Source organism: Harpia harpyja, chromosome 17 (assembly GCF_026419915.1).
Source record: "Harpia harpyja isolate bHarHar1 chromosome 17, bHarHar1 primary haplotype, whole genome shotgun sequence".
Taxonomy (NCBI): domain Eukaryota; kingdom Metazoa; phylum Chordata; class Aves; order Accipitriformes; family Accipitridae; genus Harpia; species Harpia harpyja.
Window position 1 is genome coordinate 11525637 of NC_068956.1, and position 10298 is coordinate 11535934.

Here is a 10298-nt window from a genome sequence, read left to right on the forward strand (position 1 = left end):
GTTGCACAAAGCTTTTCTTTTGTTTGATGATTAATTGCTAAAGGTCTTTTTGAAACCCGACTGTATGAACTGGTTCAGACTTAGGTCCATATTGTATGTTGTGAGGTGTGTATATGTATATATGTATATGAGAACTTCTTGCACATAGAACATGTTTGAATTTAACATCATACTTATATGGTGACAGTTGTTATTTTGCTGTATTCTTGAGCAATAAAGATTAGTTGGAAGAAATAGATATTAAGCAACTGCTTGTGGCAAGTTGCTGCTCAGTGTGTATCCAAAGCAGCTATTGTACTTAGGTTGGTGTTTACCAGTGTAGAACATCTTGTTATTTCAGTTCCTTGCAGTACTTGCTTCTGTGCAACTGAACTGTGAGAGAGAAAGGGTTTTCCTTTCAGGTTCTGATGAGTTACCCAAGACAACTTACGAAACAGAAAAAATGCTAGTTGAAAATAGTCTCTTGATCTTGAAAGATGGGTGAATCTTATGCAACACCTGTGATGCCAGGTCCCACATTGCTTGGCTAGCAGACACTGTGATGACAGGCAGAGAGGGGGTTTGTTCCTTGGTGAACAACAGTTCAGCCAACAGCCTGATGCATCTATTTGTGCATCTGATTACATGCGGCTGTTTTGACTCTTGGCAACACAACAAATCTCCTCTTGCTAATAATTAGAAGATGAGCGTATGAAACTTAAATGTATCTTTACATTTCACTGTTCCTAACTTAAATTGACGTCTGCATGTAGTGATAGCCTTTTTGTCAAACAAGCTCTTCATTACTAAGTAATAGGATTGCTGTGGAGCTATTAGGAACTCATAGTTGCAGGATTTGTCCCTTTCTGAAAAGAAATGATGGATGCAAGAGGACTTCTCTTGTGTTGCAGAAGTGCAAGCACTGCACATTAGCAGTGAAGACATTTGTCAAGACTTCCAGGCACAGCTGAAAAACAAATTAAAAAAAAAAAAAAAAAGAATTATTAGAGACCTGGAGAGTCTGTCTTTTAGTGTTGAATACACAGGGCTTCCTAATTTTAATGGAAAACAGACTGATTAGGCTTCTAACAGAGGGACAGTCTTGAAATTCTTGGTAATGCATCTTTGAACGTGAAATGAAGACATTAGTGGATGATTAAGACCTTTACAATTGATTGCCAAAGCAGTCTTATGAACTTGGACATCTCTTTAATTAAAGTTTAAAAGCAAAATGCCTTAATCCCTTTGATCACTCGGAATGCTCTAAATATTAAATTGCCGCTGTTCTGCATTTTTGCAGAGTTTACAAGTGGAGTAAGAATAGCTATTAGTTTCTACACTTCCACTTTAACTGCTTGCCATAAGACTAGACACTTCAGGGACCTCCAGTGTAGCAAGAAACTGCTACACACTGCTTAGCCTCACGTTCTGTATATCAAGTATTACTGACATTAATAATGCATATTGACAAATACCAGTTTCAGAAAATGTGAATATTTTATAAGTGATCCTATCTATGTAGAGTAAGCATGTTAAATTCTGGGTAAAATTTGTGGCTGAGGAATTGTCTATAAGGAAAGCAGTACGTAGGCTAACTGTACTGTATGTCCTCACTGAATATTATTTGGATCCCTGTTGTTCCTCTAGGATATTACTACCTAAAAGCGAGTTTGGCACCAGCATCAGTAGCCAAGGATGGGTGCCTGAAGTTGTTGTATCGTTAGCCAAGCTGAGAGAGGTAGAACAACTGTGCTAGTTGGAAACTTCTTACTGCTGTTACAGTGCACCTTAAATTTTAATTTTAAATGGTCATTTCCTACTTTCATCCCAGCTGTCAAATATTGTAGTTTAACAGTGTAAGTGATCTCTACAATTACAGCAATGCATTCAAATGGTCATTCATGTCCATATATGTTTCCTGACTTTTCCTTTGGCAATTACAGTGTTCAAGTCAACATTAGCAGGTAATAATGGTCTTAATGTGTAAGCTGCACTTTTTGTGCCTTCTAAATAAGGCTGGCAGAGCACCTGCTGTATACTCAGCTCAGCCTAATGAATAACTTCACATTCAGGTTCTAAGATTTAGGGATTAAAAAAAAATCTGGAATAGATAAACAGAAAAAAAAATTAGTAATGTTTTCCATATGCTATATGGATACTTTACAAAGTACTTCAAGCTTGGTGATTGCAACAGACACACTTAGAACTTCTGTGTTGTCAAAGCTTAGTTCACTCAACGATACAGAAGACTGGTAATACATACTTAAAGTGAAGAACTAGAACAAACTGTTACTTTTTGCCAAATTGTGCTGTAGCTGGGATTATTTTTTTTCTAGATTTCTCACCTTTTTTTGACCTGTTCTAGATGCAGGAAGGAGCAACCAGCTGAATCTGGTACCTGAATTTATAAGTGGGTGAGAGGCGCTTTATACTACAAATGGCCAGTTCAATCCGGGGATGACTTTGTAAAGGTATTGTGTACAGGGTGCTTTGGAAAAAGCCTGTTTGGCACCTACCTGCATCGTTATGCACTTGGTGAGAAATTCTGTTTTTCCAAATCTAACCCATAGTACTTCTGCACGTGAGCATCGTAGTCCCTGACCAGAGGGGAAGCTCTGTCAGCCTGTCCTGTAAAAGGTTTTTGCAAACAAGTGAGCTGAAGTGCGAGAGAGGCAGTAGCAGCAGTGTGGCTCAAAAAGCCACGTGGCAATCTACAGGCACAGACTATTCCATGGTCTCTTACATTTTCAAAGTTTATTTCACACTGCAAAATTCTTCTCGTTACAAAAGCAAAACAGGATAATTCGAAGCTCAGTCAGTTTAGTGCTTTCTCACTCACAAAAGCAAATGTTATTCCACCCAGCAGATTTGCAGGTGGAAAATGTAAGTGCAATATGCAGATTCAAGAAGACATTAGTTAGATCACTTCGTGTTTTCTTATAACATAGGAAAGCAAAGGTGGCTTCTCAACAAGAGCAATTTCAGAACTGTATTTATAAATACTAAATTTCAAAGTAATGCTGTTTTAACATTTTTTCCCAGATAGACTATTCATCAGTGGGCTAAGTTTGCAAAGGACTCGACATCTTTCACAATGAAACTGTTCAGTATTTTGCTACCCCACCGGCGTGGTGTCAGTATTTTATCTGACCCCTCTAATCATTACAGATGGCATCCTCTTCAGTGCCTGTGCATGGTTCCTTGTTTAACAACCTTCTCTAGTAATGTCATAAAATGTGTGTTAATACCCAGGGGCAGCGTAAACAACTGGAAATGTAAGTGGGGGAACTTTGACCAGCTCGGCACTGTTTCAAAGTCAGTTTTGTCTCATGAAGAATTAGTTTGTCTTCAGAGCTTCAGGAAATTCCTTTACGCCCAAAAGTAGCAGCACAGGTGCAATAAACAGGATTCAATCCTTGCAATTAATTTTTTAATGTAATACTGTAATTAGACATTAAATTTATTATGTTGAAGGATGCTAATGGCCGTTCTGTCTGTAATAGGAGACTTGCTGTAGCCAGAAAACAGGTGTCCTTCAAGACCATGATCATTTCCTTTATGGGTTGATCTTAGAGGCTTGGTTGGTTGGGTGGTTGTTTTTCAGAGTGGTAGAGGCTGTAGATTTTATTAATTAGCCAGAAAAATGTGTTTGTGCTCAGCATGGAAGAATATTCTTTTTTTCTTTGACCTTGGCTAGCAGAGCAGAAAACTTAACAGGTCAAAACAGCTCCATCAGACATTGCTGATTTAATGTCTAATTAGTTTGCAAGTCAGGATGTTTCTACAGTAGTCACAAACATTTTACCTTTTAGGTTTCTTCTCGCTTTCTTTGCCAATACTTTATCCTGAGGTAGAATTGGTTTTGTTGTTATTAGACAGTCCTTGGCTAACACTCAATGGTTTCCAATTCAATCTCTTCAGTTGTACTTGCTGCAAATAAAAGGATATTATTATTGATTGGCAAATGGATTGGAAGGCCAGCGTTCCAAAATTAACAACGCTGTGTTAATAGCTGAGACATTTTGAACTTTTTAATATTAGCTCAAGCTTACTCATCTACAATTAGGTTTTAAATACATCTTTTCAAAATATTTAACTGCATAAAGAGTCCCTCGCAATCTTTAAAGTGACACTGGTTTCTTCCAATACAAGACTAAAGGCGCTATGAAAACTAAAGTCCATAGGGCCCATCCATATACCTCTCTTCATGACTTCTGAAAGGAGGGCTGTTCTGAGGTGGAATCGGGGCAGAAGTTAGGTCCCTGCTTCACATCGTGTTTTGGGAGATGACAGAGCAAGTCTCCAGAACTGTGGTTTTCCTGAACTCTGCCAAATAACTGTATTAAATTCAGCTCTGTCGGAAGACTGGCTTTAACTGGAGGAAGAAGAGGCTTTAGCCAAACAAAAGCCTGTATATTCTGGCATGATGGGAAAATTTTCTGTACCTACGGAAGCTTGCGAGTGGTGTGTGCACCGTGAAAACAGCAGCAGCCCTTAGAGCTGTAGGTGAGTGGCAGAAAGGAAGAGACGGCTCAAGCCAAATTCATCTCTTCTCGTATCGGGTTTTGCAGAGTTGACATACAGTCTGGGCCATGAGGCTTAGGATTTTTAGGTATTTGTGTTGGTCTAGTAAAATACTGATACTTAGGCTGCTTGTTATAATATAACAGCTTAAGCAGCGCTTATTAGAGAAGAAACACAGACCTTTTACCTACAGGGCAAGAAACCACTAGTGGATCTGCACTTACAAAGAGGGAGGTAAATGCCTGAAATGTTTTGAAGTGGTAAAAGAAACCTCCCGTTCCAAGGATGTGCCCAGAGCTTGAGCTCAGGCTTGTAGCGTGGCACCTTGTCTTGCTGCCTAGACCAAATAACCCTGGCTGTGGCTTGGAAAATTTTCTCCAATATGTGAATGTTCCCTTCAGTGCAGCCCTTGTGTTCCCTTGATCTGCTTTTCACGACTGGTGTCTTTGGCGCATGTTAGGAGTCTGCTTTTGATATTAGTGTTCGCTGGAGTGCGCAACTGCATCAAACATGAAGGCAGATGAAAGGGGGGTTTGAGAGGAGAGGGAGGGGTGCAGTCCTCCATGAAGTGAGGTGAGGGCCACTCCCAAGGGCCATTTGAGTACTTTCCCCTAGAGATACCCTTCTAGTGCAGACCCTGAGAGTGTTGCTCATGTTCTTGACTTTGTCTCCTGCCCTCTGATGCGGTGTTATTGCAGCTCTGGCCTTTTCTCCCTAAGTTTTGCAGTTAGCAATGTTGGGAAGTGTTTTGTGGTTTCTGATGTAAAATGTATAAGGTAGATGTCCTGTGGATTGTTCTGCAACTAAATACCTATTATTCAGTTGCCTCAGCTAGTAAAGAGTTGAACAGGGTAACTAAACTGAGCCCTTCCACTCAGTATCCCTGCTTAGCACCTTTATGGCCCAAATCACAAGTGAATCTTAGGCTCAGAATTCAGGCTTGAAAACCCTATACCTTGACTGCATTCGTAGAGAGATACCTGTTAGTTTGTGTGCCGTCTTCTTCTGAAATAGATGCAGAGATTTATTACACAGCCACATGAAGCAGATCAAAATGGCAGACACTGCAGCGAGAAATGCAAAGAGAACTGCTACAAAATGTAAATCTTCATAGATAATCTCTGCAGGGAGGACAGAAAAAAATTAATATTATAAAATTGATAACAAGCAGACTAATGTTTAAACACAGGGTAAAGCCAAGAACTCCCATCTAGTTCGTACCATAAACGTTGACTATGATGGTGCCATAAGTGTTGGTTCCATACTCCTCCGTTACAGTGATAAAGTAGTAGCCGGCATCTCTCATGCCCACGTTCAGAAGCTGTATAGAGCCATTTTCAAAAGTTGTTACTCTGTCCTTGTAGACCGTGGATATGTTGACGTAATTCCCACTTTTCCACTCAACAATTTTGGTGGTGCCCCAGCTCGACACGTGCTTCCACTCAATGGTGGCGATGCCCCTGCAAGAGTATTCAACTGAGAGGAGGATGTTTTGTGCCACTGTTGCGTTGATGTTGGGTTGTGGGACAACTAACGATACTCCTCCGGGAGCTGAAAGACAAAGGAGGGTGATGAGTGTGGAGGTGATGCTGCACCAACCGTCCAGGGCAGGATGGGACCCCTGGGGCATGATTCATCCTACTTATCTCAGTGGTCTGTTTTAGGACAGGATGGATTATGCTTTGTCGTTTCTCTTTCTTTCTGCTGACCATAAAAGGAATATACATACTTAAATTAAAGACTAAATACACATTTTTAATTGACGAGAGCCAGGAGAAACGTTTCCACCATACGGGCCAAGTAATTGCATGTGTTTCAGTGTTTCGATACCCAAGAGGAGAGAGTTTGGACAAGTCTTTTTGGGTAAGGGAGCATAATATTTTCTGAAAACTGAGCAATGCTTTTGTATGCATCAGTAACTGGCCTTTCTTTAAAATCCTGCATTTAAATGGAAAGTTTAATCGCCATGGCCAAGGTAACCTATTATATTAATTAATTACCATCCCCCAAAAGCAAGAACCATAGCAGGCTTAAGTATGTGAAGGCTTGGCAAGAACTTCATCATGTTTTCAGGATGTGTAATCAATGTTTAAGGCAACAGCTTTGTAAAGGCAGCCAGTTATATGCCAGTGCAGATAAATCACATGTAATCAAAGGTACACAGTTTCACGCAAAGTCAGGGACTTCACGTTCCTGATGATTTCCAGGCAAAAATGTAAGTGAAAGCATATTTAATTCTCACCTCGTTCCTACTGATGTGATTCCAGAGCTGTTCATAACACTCTGAAATTGAACTGACCATTTAGTTTAATGTGTAACTGCAATGATTTCTGCTTGCATGTGGGTATTTCTGCATGCAGATTTGGATGAACACCAAACATCTGAGTTTCAGCTGGCATACTTTTTTTATATATAATTAATGGCAGGTTTGGCACACTTGGCTAGAGACTGAAATCCTGTTATCTACCCGCAAAAATCAAACCAGACAAAACGCAGATAAAGCACAGAGTAAGCCTCACCACTGAATGCCTTTTCCTGGTTTGGCTTGGCGCAGCTCACCCGCTCTCCTCTCATACTGTGGGAACAGCCTGACTGCAAGAGCACAACTGAAAAAAATAACGCTGAGCTGCAAATGTCTGTAACCCACTGGGGAGGGAGGATGACATCCTGAGCTATGCTGAAGGAGCGCAAAGCAGGACCCCATGTGATGCTCCTGGAGGTTCTGCAGAGCCTTCAGGGAAAATAATGGTTTTAAAAGGCAAAGAAAGAAAAAGTCTCCAAGGGAAATAAATTATTTTTTAAAGTCTTATAAAAAAAATAAGAAACCCCCATGGCCAGAGCAACCACAAATGGGGGGAGATGGGTAAATGAATTACGAGCTGACTTTGCTCTATTTGGGATCTGTGGCAGAATTCAGAAACTCTGCTGGTCAAGGTAAGGCAGGGAAGCTTGAGAAGCCAGTTTGATTCCCAGGTCCTCGCCTATGGGACCAGCACAGGAGAAAGCATCAGCCACTCTGTATTTTTTTAACCAGATAGGATCTGGGCTTTTCCCAAGATAACACGCCTGGGATTGCCCCTTTGTGGGCATCTTGTCATGCTCGTGCTGCCCAGTCCCCTTGCAGGAACACCATGCTTTCCGGGTAGCCCAGCACATCCTCAGCTAAGCTGTGGTCTGCCGTTCAGCCTGTGTGCAGGAGAGACTAACCAGAGCTGTGAAAAAGGGGTTTGTGCCAGCTAGAGAAACAGAACAGACGGGAACCTCTGGTAATCACTGCAAATTGTTCTAATTGTTTTCTGCTCCATGTATTCATTTAAAGGCCCTTTGCACTGTTTCTGACCAGACAGGAGCTGAGTATCTCACCACAGTGACCCTTTTATGTTTTGATAAAGGCATGGCTCTGTTTTGAATATGTGATTGCAAGGTAAATGTAAAAAAAAAAAAGTAATAAAAATCCTTCCATTAAATTATTTGCAAACATTTTCTGTCCTTATCCAGCACACAAAGCTAAAAAAGGCAATGCAGTATCTAACCATTCAAAAGTATTTTCAATACGCAGTCCACCTAGATCACCTGAACTGGTCTAATCCAAACAGAGCTGCATCAGCCTCGAGAGCAAACATCACACCCACCTGCAGCGCCCTGCGCAAGGCCACTGCGCTCTGCCGGTTGCAAAACCAGACCCTTCACGCCCAGTAAAACACGTCCCGAGGAGAAGAGGGTACCGGTGCTGCTCGAAGTGCAGCGAGTTTGCGGCTGGCCCTGGCATGCTGCTGCACCCCGAAGCATTCGCCGGGCCGAGAGTCAAAGCTGGAAGCGCAGCTCTGTCTACCGGACCTGGGCCTGCAGCGTGCTGGGGAGCAGGTAGAGAAGGGCTGGCAGCGTGGAGCCTCCACGCAGGAGCTCTGTAACGGGCGGACAGCTCTAAACGGCAGCTCCCAAACTCCGGGGACCGTTCCTCCACCCTCCGGTGCCCTGCTCGTGCGTCACCCTGATGATGAAGGAGACGGCGTGACGTGTCCAAACCAAACCCGCTGGTGGCACCGCCCGCCCCAGTTCCCGGCCGTGGGGGCTGCCCGCAGCCTCCTCCAGCCCCGGCTCGGAGGGACCGGCCGGCTCTCTGCCTGCTGCCCCCTCCCCGGGCTGCTGGTTGAAACCCACCTTCCCTCTTCCCCGCGGCGTTTCCCAGCGTGACCCGAGCCCCCTCGGGCTGGTTCACCGGGATTCGTTTCCTCCTCCTTGCTTCCCCTCCGCTGTTGGGCTCGCAGAGGGGAACGGCGGCTGCTCGGTGCCCCCGCGGCCGCGGCTCCCCTCCCGGGCGGCCGGGGCTGCAGCCCCGGGCCGGCACCGCTCGGCTGCCCCGCTTCCTCCGAGCAGCGGGAGCGGGGACGAGCCTTCCCACACCATTTCCAGCCTGCGGAGAGCAGCGATGCCTGCCTCAGCCCCCCCCCCGTGTCCCGTCCCCCACGCCCAGCAGCTCATCCGCGCAGATGCCGGGCGCTGGGGCTGAGCCGCGGGTCGCAGGCGAGGAGGAGGAGGAGGAGGAGGAGGAAAGGGCCGGGGGAGGAAGCGAAGGGGAGAAAGGGACACTTACTCTGCAGAGCCCACCCGGCGGCCAGGCAGAGGGTGACGGTCCCCACGACGACGCCCCGTCCCCGGCAGCCCCGGAGCGGTCTCATCAGAGAGGAGCCGATGCCCCAGGGGTTGCATTTAAGCGGCTGGGCCGGCCGGCGCGGCCCGACCCCGGGGGCTGCCCGCCCCGGGCCTCTTCCTCGCTCCTCTCCCTCCTCTTCCTCCCCCTCCCGCCGCGGCGCCGGGGCTGGCGGCGGCTCCCCGCACCGGCCCGCGGGCTCTCCCACGCCTCACACCCCGCGATCCTCCGATACGGACTGAAGACGCAATTGGCTGCGGAAGGGAAAGCGCTGCCCGGCCGCCTGCCATGGCCCCAGCCAGGAAATGAGCGCTAATGGGCGGCCGGCGGGGGCCGCGCAGCCCGGCCCGGCCGCGCCGCTTCCCAGCGGGGGAGCGAAGCCGTGGGCCCGCCGGACCCCCGGGGGGAGCGGAGGGACCGAGCCCCGGGGTCGGGACACTCGGCCGAGGGCGCTTTTCTTTTTGTGCGATTGCTGAGGCAGTGGGGGTTGTTCAGCCTGGAGACGAGAAGGCTGCGGGGAGACCTTACAGCAGCCTGCCAGTACCTAACGGGGGCCTGCAGGAAAGGTGGGGAGGGACTCTCTGTCAGGGAGTGTAGTGACAGCATGAGGGGTAGCGGTTTTAAGCTGAAAGAGGGTACATTTAGATTAGATGCGAGGAAGAAGTTCTTCACTGTGAGGGTGGTGAGGCACTGGCACAGGTTGCCCAGAGAGGCTGTGGCTGCCCCATCCCTGGCAGTGTTCAAGGCCAGGTTGGATGGGGCTTTGAGCAACCTGGTCTAGTGGAAGGTGTCCCTGCCCATGGCGGGGGGGTTGGAACTGGATGATCTTTAAAGGTCCCTTCCAACCCAAACCATTCTATGATTGATTCTGTGAAACAGGCATCTGCAAGGGAAATTTCCCTTCAGGGTGTTAAAAAGAACTTTCTTGCCCCAAGGAGTCTGGTGAGTCTGTGGGTGAGATAGTGGGGCTGGGCAGCAGCATCTCTGTATCCCCCGGGGTTCTCTCAGATGACCACGCTGGAAAATGAGCCCGGTTCCCATCCCACCGTACCCAGCACAAGCATTGGGTGCTCTTCTCTCCCTTCCATCGTCTTCCAGAGGAGGTCCCCAGAAATGCTTGTCTTTCTTTCAGAAAGCACAGGAC

General features: G+C 46.2%; 1 protein-coding gene across 3 annotated transcripts; it reads right to left on the minus strand.

Moving 5' to 3' along the window:
- Positions 1-159: 159 nt before the first annotated feature.
- VSTM5 (V-set and transmembrane domain containing 5) lies at positions 160-9318 on the minus strand. 3 transcript variants are annotated; one of them, XR_008238903.1, is made up of 5 exons: positions 9098-9318; positions 5725-6054; positions 5484-5624; positions 3785-3909; positions 160-946 (listed from the first exon to the last, which is right to left on the minus strand). XR_008238903.1 is itself a non-coding variant. In XM_052812374.1 (4 exons), exons 1-4 carry the CDS (start codon positions 9180-9182, stop codon positions 3866-3868), a joined length of 600 nt encoding a protein of 199 aa, XP_052668334.1. In that variant the 5' UTR covers positions 9183-9318; the 3' UTR covers positions 2712-3865. The 3 variants fall into 3 exon arrangements, 1 of the variants encoding a protein (XP_052668334.1); XR_008238904.1 differs by lacking the exon at positions 160-946 and adding an exon at positions 2524-2607; XM_052812374.1 differs by lacking the exon at positions 160-946 and having other exon boundaries at positions 2712-3909.
- Between the last annotated feature and the right edge of the window lie 980 nt (positions 9319-10298).

Excerpts from the sequence above, each read along its gene's own strand:
- VSTM5 (XM_052812374.1), bottom strand. The coding sequence starts at position 9,182 with ATGAGACCGCTCCGGGGCTGCCGGGGACGGGGCGTCGTCGTGGGGACC. Across the intron at positions 6,055-9,097 it reads CGCCGGGTGGGCTCTGCAGA|CTCCCGGAGGAGTATCGTTA; the intron begins GTAAGTGTCCCT and ends TTTGTCTTTCAG. Across the intron at positions 5,625-5,724 it reads CATCATAGTCAACGTTTATG|AGATTATCTATGAAGATTTA; the intron begins GTACGAACTAGA and ends TCCTCCCTGCAG.